General features: G+C 35.4%; 1 protein-coding gene across 3 annotated transcripts in view; it reads right to left on the bottom strand.

Moving 5' to 3' along the window:
- Positions 1 to 18116, bottom strand: part of ABCD2 (ATP binding cassette subfamily D member 2) — a 67708-nt gene that overhangs the window by 26897 nt on the left and 22695 nt on the right. For all 3 annotated transcript variants that reach the window (XM_003926649.3, XM_074403076.1, XM_074403077.1), the window contains exon 7: positions 5375 to 5520. In XM_003926649.3, coding sequence (XP_003926698.1) covers positions 5375 to 5520 — 146 coding nt within the window. The remainder of the gene's footprint in view (positions 1 to 5374; positions 5521 to 18116) is intronic.

Genomic DNA, 18116 nt, shown 5'->3' on the forward strand with positions numbered 1-18116 from the left:
TTTTTTCCCCTGCCAACTGAAAACATGGCACAAGAGAATGTATTTGGGTTGAAGGACATTTTAACTCTTACATATTTTAATAATCATGTTTTTTGTTCTACTAAACCCAAAGATTTTTGTAGGCCCTAGTATTGCATGATCACGGAACACATAAATCAAAACTCTGAGTCATAATGTTGCCTCTCATGCTGATTTAATGAGACCAAGTCAGCAAAAAAGAGAATGATTTTCCTGCTTCCTAGAGATGCATATGCTTCTTTCGTTCTGTCCATTTGTTAACCCTTGTTTGCTTTCCTGTTTTGTAACCCAGTTGATGGAATGGAATGTAGTTTGTAATTCCATTTTTATTATACTAACCAAAGGATTAGCTAGTCTAAATAGAACATCAGTAGGCTTCTTTCTAATTAAGTAATGTACTTGCAAATTTAAGTGTTTTCCTGCTTTGCTTAAATATTTCAGGTTTAAGAATTAAGGAAGTAAAACAGGTTTCCTTGCAGCTTTTTTATATGCAAGGATATAATGGTTTTTATTATTGTTTAAAAAGTTAGGGGGTACCATAGTGTAGTGGCATACTCTAGCATAGAACACTGACATACAAGTCAGATCTGTGCTTGAATCCCTGTCCCCAAAATTGCCATGGGACTCTGAGTAAGTTACTAAGTTTCTGAAATTAATCTTTAAGATGAAGATAGTAAAACCTATGTCATTGTAATATTACGGATATTAAATAATTTGATGTCTATAAATTCCACATAGTAAGCACTCAAAAACCCATAACAATTGTGATTACATTTTTAAGTTTCAAAAATTCTTGGAAAGAATTTCTTGATGACTTCTAAAAGAATATAATATCTCATGTGTGTTCTAAATATCTATTAGATTTCAAACTTCCTCAACATAACTTGCCTAAGATAAAGATGTAGTATTTATTCTACCACAGTCTTTTGAAACTCCAAGGAGTTGGACCTCATGAAACAAAAAACCAATCTGCTTTCCATATATAGTAGGAATTACAAATACCAAAAAATTAAAAGTTTTTTTTGCCTGCCTTAATTGTTTACTGTAAGCATCAAATGAAATAATGTATGTGATATTGCTATGTAAAACATCAAGCATTATCACACAAAGACAAAAGACGGTATCAATATTACAACTACTAATATTAACATTAGCTACTAATTCTTCTTTTTTCTTTTTTCTTTTTTTTTTTAAGACAGGGTCTCACTCTTGTTGCCTAGTCTGGAGTGCAGTGATGCAGTCACACCTCACTGAAAGCTTGACTTTGCAGGCTCAGGTGATTCTCCCACCTCAGCCTCCCAAATAGCTGGGACTTCAGGGGTGTGCCACCATGCCTGGGTAATTTTTATGTTTTTTTTTTTTTTTTTGTAGAGAAATAGTGTCATCATGTTACCCAGACTGGTTTCAACCTCCTAGGTTAGAGATATCTGCCCTCCTGAGCCTCCCAAAGTGCTGGGACTACAGGTGTGAGCCACTGAACAGGTGTCAGCCAGCTGCTAATTCTTGTGTACTCATATGCCGCTGTGCTAAAGTTTTACGTGCTTATTTAATTTATTTAATTTAACTGATTTAATATTCACAAAAAACATATAAGGTAGATATTTATCCTCATTTTATAGTTGAAGATACACAGAACAGTGCTAATCAAGATTTAATTCCAGAACTCTGAGTTAAAAGCCCATATTCTCAATCACTGTACTACTACTCTACTTCTAATAATGTAAGTGGGCTGTGAAATAGAATATAAAATCCATTTAAAATTAAACTTGGGGTCTCATTTGTTATTTCAGTCATTTTTCTAGACTATGAATTGTAAATTACTTGAAAGTGTGACTGTTATTATCATTATTTTAACTTTTAGGATTGGGAGGATATGTGAAGGTTTCTTACACAGGTAAACATGTGTCATGGGAGTTCGTTGTACCTATTATCTCATCACCTAGGTATTAAGCCCAGAATCCAACAGTTATTTTTTCTGCTTCTCTGCCTCCTCCCACGCTCCAACCCTCAAGCAGGCCTGAATCTCTGTTGTTTCCTTCTTTGTGTTCGTAAGTTCTTATTACTTAGCTCCTACTTATAAGTGAGAACATGCAGTATATGGTTTTCTGTTCCTGCATTAGTTTGCTAAGGATGATTGCCTCCAGCTCCATTCATGTTAACACAGAATACACGATCTCATTCTTTTTTTATGGCTGCATAATATTCCATGGTGTATATGCACCGTATTTTCTTTATCTAATCTGTCATTGATGGGCATTTAGGTTGATTCCATGCTTTTGCTATTGTGAATAGTGCTGTGATGACCATTTGTGTGCATGTGTCTTTGTGGTAGAGTTATTTATATTCCTCTGGGTATAAACCCAGTAATGAGATTGCTGGGTCAAATGGTAGTTCTGTTTTTAGCTCTTTAAGGGATTACCACACTACTTTCCACAATGGTTGAACTGATTTATACTCCCATCAACAGCGTATAAATGTTCCCTTTTCCCACAACCTTGTTAACATCTGTAATTTTTTGACTTTTTAATAATAGTCATTTTGACTAGTGTGACTAGTGGTATCTCACTGTGGTTTTCATTTGGATTTCTCTAATGATCAGTGATATTGAGCATTTTTATAATATGCTTGTTGGCTGTATGTCTTGAGAAGTGTCTGTTCATGTCCTTTTCCCAATTTTAAATGATGTTGTTTCTTTCTTCTAAATTTAAGTTCTTTATAGATGTTGGATATTAGACCTTTGTCAGATGCGTAGTTTGCAAATATTTTCTCCCATTCTGTAGGTTGTCTGTTTACCGTGTTGATAGTTTCTTTTACTGTGCAGAAGCTCTTAAGTTTAATTAGATCTCACTTGTCAGTTTTTGCTTTTATTGTGATTGCTTTTGGTATCTTTGTCATGAAGTCTTTGTCTGTTTCTATGTCCAGGATAGTATTGCCTAGATTGTCTCCCAGGATTTTTATAGTTTGGGGTTTTACATTTAAGTCTCTGATCCATCTTGTGTTGAGTTTTGTATATGGTGTAAAGAAGAGGTCCAGCATCAGTCTTCTGCATATGGCTAGCCAGTTATCCCAACACCATTTACTTAATAATTAGTCTTTTCCCCATTGTTTGTTCTTGTCAGCTTTGTCGAAGACTAGATGGTTATAGTTGTGCGCCCTTATTTCTGGGTTTTCTATTCTGTTTCATTGGTCTGTGTGTCTGTTTTTGTATCAGTACTATACTGTTTTGGTTACTGTTGCCTTGTAGTACAGTTTGAAGTGGGATGGCTTGATGCCTCCAGCTTTGTTCCTTTTGCTTAGGATTACCTTGGCTATTCAGGTTCTTTCTTGGTTTCATATAAATTTTAAAATAGTTTTTTTCTAGTTCTGTGAAGAATGTCACTGGTAGTTTGATAGGCATAGCATTGAATATGTAAATTGCTTTGGGCAGCATGGCCATTTTAATAATACTGATTCTTTCTATCTGTGAATATGTGATGTTTTTCCATTTGTGTCTTCTCTGATTTCTTTGAGCAGTGTTTTGTAATCTTCATTGTAGAGATCTTTCACCTCTCTGGTTAGCTGTATTCCCAGGTATTTTTTCTTTTTGTGGCAATTATGAATGGGATTGCCTTCCCGATATGGCTCTTGGCTTGGCAGTTGTTAATGTGTATAAATATTAGTGATTTTTGTACATTGATTTTGTATCCTGAAACTTTGCTGAAGTTGTTCATCAGCTGAAGGAGCTTTTGAGCTGAGACTATGGGATTTTCTAGATATAAAAACATGTGTCTGCAAGCAGGGATAGTTTGACTTCCTCTCTTCCTATATAGATGCCCTTTATTCCTTTCTCTTGCCTGACTGCTCTGACTAAAGTGTGATTATTATTATTAAATTATTTGAAAGTATCACTAAGCACAGAAAGAGTATTATTAGACTATACTTCTATTTTAAGCTTACATGTACAAATGTTATTTATACTCTTTCAAAAATGTTTTATGCTGAAAAGCCACAATACAGAAGTTTCTAACTTTAATTCTCTATTTGCTACTTGAGAGCAAAAATGATATTGCTAAGATTGTGGGTCTGAAAGCAAAGAAAAACAAGTTCTGTGGTATCAACTATCAAATTATTTAATGTAATGTAAGCCAAGAGCTTGTAAGGCAAATATTTCTGTCACTGACTTTACATACATCTAGACTGCCAGTGGCCTCAGGGACTTTGTACATTCACATATAAAATAAAAGAAACATTTTTTAAATGTTAGCTGCACTGACATGGAATCTTAATAAAAACCTAGTGTGCTGCATGAAACATAACACAAGCAGAAAAAGAAATGTAAATAATGGAACAACAATAAATCTCCATCTTTACACTTACCCGCTTATTTCTGATTATAGCAAACGTTCAAATTAAACCACAGACTAAATATATATTCAAGCTTACTTTTTAAAAGTGACTCTCTTCCCGCTGCCCAAGATGCTGAAAGGAAAGGAGTCTAAGGGGAAGAAGGTGGCTCCGGACCCTGCTGTCGTGAAGAAGCAGGAGGCTAAGAAAGTGGTGAATCCCATTTGAGAAACGGCCTAAGAATTTTGGCATTGGACAGGACATCCAGTCCAACAGAGACCTCACCCACTTTGTGAAATGGCCCCGCTATATCAGGTTGCAGCGGCAGAGAACCAGCCTCTATGAGCCGCTGAAAGTGCCTCCTGCCATTAACCGATTCACCCAGGCCCTGGACCGCCAGCTACTCAGCTGCGTAAGCTGGCCCACAAGGGCAGACCAGACACAAAGCAAGAGAAGAAGCAGAGGCTGTTGTTGGCCTGGGCCGAGAAGAAAGCGGCTAGCAAAGGGGACGTCCCCACTAAGAGACCACCTGTCCTTCGAGCAGGAGTTAAGACCATCACCACCTTGGTGAAGAACACGAAAGCTCAGCTGGTGGTGACTGCACACGACGTGGAACCCATCGAGCTGGCTGTCTTCTTGCCTGCCCTGTTGTAAAATGGGAGTCCCTTACTGCATTGTCAAGGGGAAAGCAAGACTGGGACGTCTAGTCCACAGGAAGACCTGCGCCACTGTCACCTTCACACAGGTGAACTCGGAAGACAAAGGCGCTTTGGCTAAGCTGGTGGAAGCCATCAGGACCAATTACAACGACAGATGCAATGAGATCCACCGTCACTGGGGAGGCAATGTCCTGGGTCCCAAGTCTGTGGCTGGCATCACCAAGCTCAAAAAGGCAAAGGCTAAAGAAATTGCCGCCAAACTGGGTTAAGTGTACACTGTTGAGTTTTCTGTACATAAAAATAATTAAAACAATACAAATTTTCCTCAAAAAAAAGTGAAGTTAAATGCATTAAAAAAGAATGATGGACTTTACCTCCTTCTCTTTGAACTATGTGATAGAGATGGACATTGTGTAGGATATGTTCTAGATCTTGATCTGTATAACCTTTATCATGCATATCATCCACTGAATCAGGGTAAATGACTTGATCCCGAAGGCTTCCAAGAGACATATATGGCCTATAAAACACCAAACACACAAAAACCCTGGTGGAAAATCATGTTAACTTACTCAGTGTTACATCTTGGTGGTCTGAAAACATCAGCAAAAAACATCCTACAATTCCAGGATGATATTTGTTACCTGGTGATGAGTACTTCTCCTGCAGGCACTGATAACTGCTAAACAATACCATTATGTTTACATAAAATCTTACTGACACATGAACACAAGAAAAGCTTCTCCAAGAAATCATCTGACATTTTCTTTTCTAAAAAATTCTATTTTATTTTTTATTTTGTAGAGACAGGGTCTTGATATGTTTTCCAGGCTGGTCTCAAACTCTTGCCTCAAATGATCCTCCTAACTTGATCTCTCAAAGCACTGGGATTACAGTTGTGAGGCACAGAACCCAGCCACATTCAACATTTTCGGCAGAGAAATACTGCATATACTTTGTTTCACTGTTTTGGATAAATATTGCTTCTGTAATTCATCTATAATTTTTTGGGTTACGTATTATACAATTTGGGTTTTTACCCAGTAATGTGAACATACAAAACAACGAAAAAATAATTCATAGTAAGAAAGACACATATTAAAACTACCTTGAGTTTCTTACTTATCATATTGGCAAAAATTCAGCAACTTGATAACTCACTGCACTGGCAGGCCTATGGGTTAAGGAGTGTTCTCATACTACAGTGAACATGCAGAATGGTACAACTCTTAAGAAGGGGATTTGGCAGACTGACAGAGCATTTGCCCTTTGACCCACTTCTGGGAATTTACTCTGGAAATATACTTCTAAAATACAAAAAAAGATGCATAAGGTTATTCATTACAGCTTATTTGTAATAGCAAAATATGGAAATACAACATAAATACCCACGAAAGGAGGCTGATGGAATAAACCATAGTACATCCACCATGCTGCTGTAAAAAAGGATGAGGAAGACCTCCCAAAGTGATATAGAGTCATTTCCATGATACATTGTTAAGTTGAAAAGCAAAACACAAAAGTAGACAAATAGCAGGGTTTCTCCACTGCGGCACTTCGGCTTATTGAATCAGATAACTCCTTGTTGCCGAGGGCTGTCCTGTGTATAGTAGGATGTTTAGCATTATACCTGGTGTCTACCCACTAGATGTCAGTAGCACCCCTTACTGGAGTGAACCAAAAACATTGTCTCCAGATATTGCCAAATGACACTGGGGGACAAAATCTCCCCAGTTGATAACCACTTCTATGTAAAAAGAAAGCAAAATGAAATAGATACGTACTCATTTATCTTTACAAAAGGAAACACAGGAAGAGTAAACCAGAAACTAGTGAAGTTGGTTAGCCTGAGTATCCTTTCTATTAATATAGTTTTTACTTTTGGAATCCCATCAAAGTGTTATTATTCAATAAATAAATAAAATTAAACCAACAAAAATGAAGGAATAGACCTTAAAATTGAATACAAGAAACAATTTAACTGAACAGTATATCCAAAGGATAAAGTAACCTCACACAGAGGGGGATGGAGGTGGGATGAATTAATCCATGCAACTTTTGAACTTGGCTACATAATTTCAAAGTCAGAAAAAAATCACATGGAAATCTTGAATCTTATTTACAAGTTTAGTTTTGGTAATGATATAGCAGTAGCAATTCTGAAACTATTTTATGTATATTGTAGGATGGATTAAGTAAGTAAACAGTTTACTAATGTTAGGAGCAAGAGTTCTCACTGTGGAAGAAGAAAGATACAATCGTGCTATGTGAGAAGGCAAGAGAAAAATTCTACCATTTAATTTGAATTTGAGTATCAGTATGAATTTTTTTTTTAACAAAAAAAAATTCTAGCCTTATCCACATCTGGAACATTCTAATATTATCCTTTGAGAAGCACACAACATCCTTACAGTAATGTCATAAATTCAATTGTGGACCCAAAAAGATCTATCTTAATCCAGACCCCCATATCTGTAACTGAAATCTTATTTAGAAACAGAGTCTTTGCAGATTTAATTAAGGTTCTTGAGATGAGATCATTCTAGAATAACCAGATGAGCCCTAAATCCAATAAATGCCCTTATCTAATGAGAAGAAACCCAGCAAAGAAAAGAAAGCCATGTGAAGAAGGAGACAGAGATGGGAGTTACACCACCACAAACCAGGGAATGCTTGGCACCATCAGAAGCTGGAAAAGAGGAAAGAAATAATTCTCCCCTGGAGTATTCAGAGGACGTAGATTGCAGATACTTTGACTTCTGGTGCTCAGGAATGTGAGAAAATAAATTTCTGTTGTTCAAACCACCAAGTGTTTGGTAATTTGTAGCCCTTAGAAACTAATACAAATAGTATTTCTGTAAAAAGTTTGTAACCTAAATCACATCACGGGGAAACTATCACACAAACCGAAATGAGCTATTCTCTTTAAAAAAAAAAAAAAAAAAAAAAAAAAAAAAAAAACAGTAATAGTCTCACACTCTTTAAAAATATCAGTGTCATAAAAAGGAAATGCTGAGAAACTCTTTCAATTAAAATAAATACAATATATAGACATGGCAACTAAATACAATGCATGACAATGGATTGGGAAAAACAAGTTGCTCTAAAGTACAGTGTTATGACAATTGGTGAAATTTAAATATGGACTGTATTTTAGACACTAATATCAATGTCAAATGTCCTGAATTTGATGAGTGTACTGTAATTACATAAGAGAATATCTCTATTCTTTGAAAATATACCCTAAATTAGTTAGGGGTAAAGATTTACGATTACTGCAACTTAATTAAAAAATACAAGGCGTATATTGTGCATGTGTGCCCGGAGAGAGAAAGAAAGAGGATAGATTTTCAAATACAAAATGTGTTTTACAGATGAATTAGCTACCTATTTTCCCATGGTACACAAGCCATGAGGTTGAAGGATAGACAGCACAAGCCTATTTTATAATATATTTAATTATTATTTGAAATCAAAATATTTATATTTATGGACATATATTTCACATATCATAAAATTCACCCTTTTAAAGCATACAGGTCAGTGGTTTTTAATGCATTCACAAGGTTATATAACCATCATGACTAATTCCAGATCATTTTCTTCATCCCAGAAAAAAATCCCATACCTAATAGCAGGTATTTCCTATTCTCCCTTCCTTTCAACCCTGACAACCACTGATCTATTTTCTGTCTCCATGGATTTGCCTATTGTGGATATCTCAAATATCCGGAAGCATACAATATGTGGTCCCCTGTGATTGCCTTCTTTCTATTAGTATAATGTTTTCGGGTTTGTCCATGTTGTAGCATGTACAACAGTTCCTTTTTTTGGCTAAGTAATATTTCACTGGAGGCCATATTTGATTAGTCCACTTATCAGCTGACATATATCTTAGTTGTTTTCACTTTTTTGTGGTATGAATAATGGATATATGCCAATGAATGAAAATATTGAAGCATATAATTTTTAGAGAAATTGCCAGACTTTTTTTTCTAAAGTGGTTATATCATTTCTGTCTGCATTTCTTGTATCATATCTCTCTCTAAGGCTTTCCCTTCTGCCCTCTTCTTTATTTTTCCCTCTCCAGTATAACTATATTAAAAAAAAAAATAGGACACATAGTTATGTGTTTGTGTAGATTGTCTTAAGCATTCATATAATATGACATTATCTTAAATTAATATCAAATAATAATAGCATAAAATAGAAATTAGTCATCAGGGCCAAGGAGCAGTTTTAATTAAGTACTCTGAGACTACTCAGAAGAAGAAATACATAGAATCTCAGGAGAGAGTCCTTTTGCTGCCTTCCAAGGTGATATCAGCTCCAACTTAATATAAATCAGAAGCGCAGATATTCTCCCACCGTAGTATAAAACCCCTATATAATTAGGTCTAAAGAATAGCCATGATATAATATACAACTGAGACCACAATGATAAAAATCCATCAGTGCATTCATTTCACAAGTGCTTCTGCAGGATTCTACTAGAGACCTTGATTAATTGGCAATATTTGATGATGAAATTCAATTTTATACCTATATTTCAGAAAAGGCTGGCCATGTACAATCATAATTGTGATAACTGGTTTTAGAGAAATGATTCTGGGGAATCATTGTAATGTCACCCAAAGTCCAAGCTAGAGGTACCTCATTTGTAAAATAACTTATTTTAATAATTATATTTGTTATGAGGACTAAATGAAACAGTGGCTTTTTATGGAGCTAAGTGAAGCAATGTACTCTGATCACTTATTATAGCATAGAAACATGGTAGGCACTCAATAAATCACATTATGAAGGCAAAAAAAGATCATTTCTTCTTATGCTTATGTTCTCTACTTAGGTGAAAATGTAACATCTTAAAAAAGAATGGATACAAAAGATTTCCATTTGGCCAGACAAGAGACTGGTGGTTTTTATTCCATAGTAAATTTTTATTGTTCTTGACATGACTGAGAATTAAGTACTTAAATATGTAGATTTTAGATTCTATTCTGTGAGGTACTCATGAGAAAACCTCATTTATCTAGAAACTATTGTTATTTAAATGATGTAACAGAGTATTTTGTAAAAAATACTTGAAATACCATGTATTAATAGTTTACTGGAGGAATTTACCGGGCCTCAGAAGTATCAGAATGCCCCAGGATGCCATGTGTTTTCTTTGTAACAGGAATTTGGAGGAGCAATACTGTGTAATTTCTTCAAAAGTCTGGTTTAATACTATTTTTAATTTCCTTAGACCTTTTGAAATCAGCCAATTTTCTTTAATGAAAAGATACGGACATTTTTCTCATAAGGGCTCTTAATTTTAAGGCAAAGCAAAATAAATTATAGTTTTACAATGCTTAATTTCTTATTGAATTTGTAAAAGTCTAACGATAATATCTTAAATATATACTACTGGAATTAGAAAACAAAATTTTAGCTACCTTTTTAAAAAATTTAATCAGGAGAAGATTTCCATAAAATACCAAATCATAATATGATGCTAAAGAGCTGCAAATGTGCCCACATTATTTGTCATCTGAGCTATTGTTATTTACATGATGAGTTTACAAATTGCTCACTTTGAAAACTGATGTGAATGAGAAGGTTGATGAACACATATAAAAATATTCATAAGATTATATATTTATTGAGGACTCATCAAATATTGTTTTATTAAAGTTCCACTTTCTGTCAATTATTGTTTTATGATCATGTGAAATGGTAAAAATAATACATTCTATGTATTTTTGATATAAGTAGCAACTAAGGACACAGGTTTTTATTAATATAATGATTTAAAAATATTATTACAATGTTAAAGTCACCACTGAATTCTTTGGAAAGACAGTGTCAAGAAAATTTGGAATGATACTTACTCAATTTGAAAGCACAAAGAAATGGAGGGCCCTATATCCAATGTTTACATAATTAGTTTGTTTGTGATTCTCTTTCCAGCTCTAAGGTCTGGAATTTAACATTTTGAATCAGTTCAAGTTTCTGTAGTCCTACCAATGTTGTACATAATAGATAAGCACTGAAAGTACCCTTTACTAAACTTTCCTTTCTAGATATATAGACATTCAGATTATCTTCTGAATATTTCAGGTATACCAATTACCATGTCAGAATGTCACTGGCTCAGTTGCTCTGGCTCATTAGAAAGGGGATCCTGCAACATCTCTAACATAAGCAACAAAGGAAATGGTCAGATTGCTTCTAATTAGTAGCTATCAAAAAAGAAACATTAACTAGTTTTAATTTACTTTCTGTAAGTAAAAACCAGAATCATCTCTCTGTTATAGGAAAGATATCAGAATAAATCCATAGGTATCACATATCATTTAACAACTAATCCTTATTTAAACCATTATAATATTTTTTTTTGCTTGAGAATCTAAAATTCTTTCAAATGTATATATAGTTAAAATTCAATTATAATAGTAAAATTATGTGAGATAAAATTCATTCCCCATGATTATGGCTTTTTATAGTTTTGTTACTAATGTCTCAAGGTGCTTTCATACTTTGCATTATAGTCCCACTGTTCTGTGTTAACATTTAAGTAATCTGACAGTGATGATTTTTTTGGTAAAATGTATTGATGTTTGTTAGAGTTTTTTTTATTATTATTATTCTCTAAGACAAAGCTAGAAAGAAGGGGAAAGCATTGAGAAGTGTTAGCTGTGTCTTTGTGCTTGGAGCCTCTGAATGACGCAAAATTCTAAATATTTCCTGAATTAAGAGCAAAAAAATAATTCAAATTCAGAGGAGAAAAGTGTAACATGAAAGGTCTGTATGCAGAGAAAACAACATTTAAAAAATAATAATATAAAATGTAATTGGAACAATATTGATAACAAATTTGCAACAATGTTAACTGTATTTAAGGCATGAGATGTGTTAAGTTTAAGAGTAGTGTTCCACTAAGTACTGCTGTGTTGCTGTAGCAGTAAGTTAGCAATCTGAAAGCCATAACACTTAATTATCAATAATTGATATAACTACACATGCTGGGACCAATCATGTCATCAGATTTTTTCATGCATAGAAAGAGCGAGATTTGGGTCATTTATACTATTCTTAAAATAAATATGTGACAAAAAGGAGACATATTGAAGTGAAAATAGATATTTACTTTTACTGAAATTACATCTTTAGGATAAGGTATTTCTAGGTTCCAAAACAGAGATAAGAATAGCCTCGTAAGAGCAGGGAAAAGGTTTATTTCCAAGTAATAAAAACAGTATTAGGCTGGGCGTGGTGGCTCATGCCTGTAATTCCAGTCCTTTGGGAGGCCAAGCCAGGTGGATCACCTGAGATCTGGAGTTTGAGACCAGCCTGCCCAACATGATGAAACCCTATCTCTACTAAAAATACAAAAATTAGCCAATGTGATGGCACATTGTAATTCCAGCTACATGGGAGGCTGAAGCATGAGAATCTCCTGAACCCTGGAGACAGAGATTGCAGCGAGCTGAGATTGCGCCACTGCACTCTAGCCTGGATGATAGAGTGAGATACTGTCTCAAAAAATAAATAATAATAATATCATTGGAAGAATTAAAGTCTTGCTAAGCTGTTAAAATGCAAATTTCTCTCAAAGTCAACTTTAAGAACATCCTTATATCAGATTACCATTTAAATTGCTGATATCTGACCTATAAAAATTGCAGTTCTATATGGTTTAATCTAATAATACAAAACGAGGAAAACTTTTGAGTGAGAAGGAAGATTTTTTTCATTATTACTTTTATAAATGAAACCTTAGAAAAGTTAAAGATTTTAAAAAGTATTTTTAACATTCTTCCAAGCAATTGAAAGCTATAGAAAATTGTGTTTACATTTATAGATCTCTTTAAGAGAAAAAGAGATTTAAAACAACTGAACTGTACCAACTACTAAACAGGAGGAACTAAAATGTACAACTTACACTTCTGTCAACTGACTGCCCAAAGAAATTTATACAAAGGTTACTTGCTGTAATTCTAACAGTCAGAAAGCAAGGAATACAAGTAAATTTGCTACAGCAATCCTACTGAGCCTTCCTTGTGGCTAAAATAATTTTCTAAAAAAGAGCCGGGCGCGGTGGCTCAAGCCTGTAATCCCAGCACTTTGGGAGACCGAGACGGGTGGATCACGAGGTCAAGAGATCGAGACCATCCTGGTCAACATGGTGAAACCCCGTCTCTACTAAAAATACAAAAAATTAGCTGGGCATGGTGGTGCGTGCCTGTAATCCCAGCTACTCAGGAGGCTGAGGCAGGAGAATTGCCTGAACCCAAGAGGCGGAGGTTGCGGTGAGCCGAGATCGCGCCATTGCACTCCAGCCTGGGTAACAAGAGTGAAACTCTGTCTCAAAAAAAAAAAAGGACATGTTAAATGACAGATATTTATCCCCATCATAAAGAGGATCGTGCAACATACCTACTGCAAGCAGCAAAATAAATAGATTGCCCATAATTAATATAAGGTACCAGACTGTCTTGGCAGTGGAAACCAAATCTGTGGAGACATTCATTCATTCAGGCGTCCCCAAACCAAGGCCCGCGGGCCACATGCGGCCCCCTGAGGCCATTTATCCGGCCCCCCGCCGCACTTCAGGAAGGGGCACCTCTTTCATTGGTGGTCAGTGAGAGGAGCACAGTATGCGGCGGCCCTCCAACGGTCTGAGGGACAATGAACTGGCCCCCTGTGTAAAAAGTTTGGGGATGCCTGGTTCGGTCGCTCACTCAACAGATATTTACTGCACAATTACAACACATTTACTAGGATCCTACCAGTGCTGTACAGAGACATGTGGATGCCTTTTCTAGCTTTTATTCTATAAAAGTTTGTTCAACAGTGACTCATAATGGGCAAAGTCTGTTCCAGTAAAGCCCCTACTCCCCAAGCCCAGGTTTCCTTACTTGAGGGCGAGAGGACAATGGATATGTAACCTACATAAGCACTGGCATGGTACCTAGGTATGGAGTTCGGAGAGGAGGCCTGGATTAAGCCACATCACATTCCTCCTTTATTCCAGTGGCTTTTATAAACCCATATTCCACTCTGGCAGTGGCCTACTAACCTGCCTTTTTCTTAAATAAACACACTCTTTGTCCTCAAGGGGTGCACCTTGTTTGCCTTTTGGCAGCTAGATATTCATTAAGAATCGACAGATCCAAAAGCTAGAGACCCAGAAAAAAATTGAGATCAAGATATTTAAAAGAGCATTACCCAGATTCTTACTTAGATCCTTTCCAGACCACATCCTCATTTTAGAAACCTGAGACAGATAAAAAGAAGAAAAGTAGGGATCTCACTGAGAATACTTTAACAGCACACTTTCCTTCCACATAGAAAGGAAGCAAATCAGTTCTTCTGATCTGATTTCATGTGCTTTCTAGTTTATAGTCATCATCTGGTTTTATATGTGTGGGTTAAACAATGATGATATGTAACAAATAGTTCCCTGATCCCTACAAGGAAGATATCTTGGATTTGGAAGTCATTTATATCAAAACAATAGAAATTGGAAGTTCATAGTTTTTATTTTTGTTTATTTTTATTTTTATTATTTTGAGATAGCATCTCACTCTGTTGCCCAGGCCAGAGTGCAGTGGCGCAATCGTGACTCACTGCAGCCTCAACTTCCCAGACTCAAGCAATCCTCCCACCTGAGCCTCCTAAGTAACTGGGACTACAGGTATGTACCACCATGCTTGGCTAGTTTTCTATTATTTGTATTGACAGGGTCTCCCTATGTTGCCAGAGCTAATCTGGAACTCCCCACCTCAAGTGATCATCCCACCTCAGCCTTCCAAAGTGCTGGAATTATAGGCAAGAGCCACTGGGCCCAGCCCAGAACTTAATATTTTAAAATTTCTAAAAAGCTTATTTGGTGCACTTACTTCTTAGTGTGCAGGGCAGTTGTGCCAATGTTGGTATTACCGTCATGCAAGTCTTTTCTGCAGAATTTCTTGAAACAAAATATAGTCTTCACTCTGTTGCAAGAGACAATCTCTTCCTTTGATGACATAAAGGGCAAGTCATGATCTTTTTATGGAATAATACATCCTGAAAATTAAGGCTCACTTATTTTATATCTCAGCTAGAATTCTGATTTAAAATTAAGGGACTATTTTTGAAAACTTATTTAAAATTTTACAGAGAAATGAATTTTAGAAGAATAGAAAAGAGTAGGGAATATAATTTAATTTGAAAATGAATTGAACACCATTTAATTTTGTAAAATTTCACTTTCATGTGAGAATATAGCTTTCTTCACCTTAACATATCTGAATGACGTCCAAGTACTTATGTTAAAATATATGTTAAAATTGACTTAATTGCCCTCTACGTCTGGGATTATAAGGACCTCTGCCTCCAAACCACAATTTAACATTAGTACAGATCAGCACACCAACAAAACAACCTTAGCTGCCTTCCATAGAGAAAGCAGGCAAATCAGTTCTTCTGACCTTATCTCATGCACTTTCTAGCTAATAATCATCATCTGGTTTTATGTGTGTGGGATAAACAGTGGCAATATTTGCAAGGTCAGGATAAGAGTAGTAATTTTTTGGGCCGGGCACGGTGGCTCATGCCTGTAATCCCAGCACTTTGGTAGGCCAAGACGGGCAGATCACGAGATCCAGAGATTGAGGCCATCCTGGCCAACATGGTGAAAACTCGTCTCTACTAAAAATACAAAAATTAGCTGGGTGTGGTGGCACGCACCTGTAAGTCCCAGCTACTTGAAAGGCTGAGGCAGGAGAATCGCTTGAACCTGGAGGTGAAGGTTGCAGTGAGCCGAGATCACACCACTTCACTCCAGCCTGGCGATAGAGCAAGACTCCAAAAAGGAGTAGTAATTTTTCATAGGCATCCCCCCGTTGATACCAATAACCAAGGCAAAGTGACTTTAGGGTAAGACACATCTGAATTCAAATTCTAGCTCCAGCATTTATCCGCTAGAGGGGTTAAACCTCTTTAAGTTTTCTCACAAAATAGGAATACTAATATCAACTTCATAGGTTTTCATACAGAAAAATAAGAAGCATATATATATTATATAATATGTGTAGAATTGTGACTAGCACACACTAGTTGTTTGATACATTCTAAATCACAAAAATTAGCAATAGCCTGGAGATGCTAAATCCTGGTTCAAGAAGCCTAGGACCCATCAGTTATCCCAAGAGGTAACAACATTCTCAGGATAAAAATCTACTTTAATTCACATAATTTTAAAAAAACACACACTAAAGGGGAGAAGTAGAAATGTCATCAAAGAAAATACTGTCAATACAAATAATAAAAAGTTAGCCGAGCATGGTGGTACCATGGCGAACCCAGGAGGTAGAGGCTGCAGTGAGCCTAGATTGTACCACCACACTCCAGCCTGGGTGACAGAGTGACATTCTGTCTCAAAAAAAAAAAAAAAAGGAAAAAAACAAAACCTAAAATGCCATAACAAATAAAAAGAAAAACAGTTGGAGAATACCGACATTTTTTAAAAGTGAGGACAAATTATAAAAAGTGATACCTTGTTATTTCTCAGAAAATTGGAAAAGTACTAGAGACTTTATTGTGATTATCTGAGAAAATATTTAAGATCAAACACAGCAGGGTTTTTTTCACCATAAGAAGATGCTTAAATATGATAATTTCATTAATCTGAAAATGAGAAGCAGTGAGTATAGAGGATTTGTATTCAAAGATTTGGTATAGCCTAACTCTGGCTCTGAACTTCTATATAACTCTAAGTAAAGTCTGTAATCTCTTTGGAATTCAATTTAATTACTTTAAAATATTCTATTTAGCATAACTTATGCAGAGCATAATCAATATGTATTATTCATGCATAAGATAGAAATAAAGTTATTATCTGTATTTAACTTCCTGTACAATCTATTTAGTAATGTTACCATTCTTGCTTACTATCAAATTTAAGATTTTTATGTTGCATTTAATTTTAAAATGCGATTTATAACTGTATTTATTAAGTAGTATTTATATTTAATCAAAGAGATTAAGTAACATGGTACTTGAACATACAATCCTGTGAATGAAGTAGTAGTTAATAGAAGTAAATAAATATTGAGCTGTTAAGTATAATGTTACTTATGATTTCAGAATATCTTCTGAAGAAAGGAAACGAAATACAATAAATGTTGTGGAAGCAAGCTACTGTCATCTTTTATTATGCTTTTTGAGAAGCAATTTAACATATAAAATTGTATCATTTACTTATAGAGAGCAGATTGAGCTCCTTAGCTAGAGACTGGGAAAATGGCAAACCTCCAAAGTACTGAAAAAATCCCTTAAAAATTAAGTCAAAAAAAGGAACAGTGCAGCAATGCATAAGGACCTTGAGGATGAGCACTATTATTTCCAGTATGTACGGATGACTTCTTATTGGCGGGGATGAATCTAATAAATGCTTTCTTTTCTCAGCATGGCATATTAGAGAAGAGCAGGAAAGAACAGTGTGCTATCCAAAGTGTCCAAAAAACAAAAACAAAAACTTCTTCTTACTTGAATCTGTGGTATTTCTGACCTGTTTCGAAATTGGAGAAACTGATGCAATTCATGGCAACTGTTCAAATCCTGAGTTACTTTCAAAACTGAGGCCAAATGACATGCTGTTCTATTTTTCCTAATTTTGAACATCCATAGCATTTCTTGACTTTCTTAAGGCACTTATTTCTGGTTTTCATTTCAGTTAGTTGAATGTTTTTGTTTATAAACTAAATGATACATAAACATCATAATAAGACTGTATCCTAGTTATTGTCTATCCTGAGAAGACTAAATGAAAAAAAAAAAAAAAAAAAAAAAAACACTTCTCTGACATGAAGCACAATACTCCAGCCATTTTCCCCCGGCCCCCTTCCTTTTTCCCCCTTTTCTTTCTTTTAAAAAATGTTTGGTCAGATTTAATTCTATACTTACAATAGAATCCTTCTTTCACTTGCCTAACCTTTTGCTTCTCAGACTGCAAAGTCATGGATGGGCAGAAGTTTATACAGGTTGCCTTTTTGTACACACTTGTGGGAAGCCTGAATCTATTTCAGATCCTGTGGGCCTTAATAATTGGGCCTGTATAGTTAAGTGTGAATAGTAAGAAAATTATGA

Source organism: Saimiri boliviensis, chromosome 7 (genome assembly GCF_048565385.1).
Source record: "Saimiri boliviensis isolate mSaiBol1 chromosome 7, mSaiBol1.pri, whole genome shotgun sequence".
NCBI lineage: Eukaryota > Metazoa > Chordata > Mammalia > Primates > Cebidae > Saimiri > Saimiri boliviensis.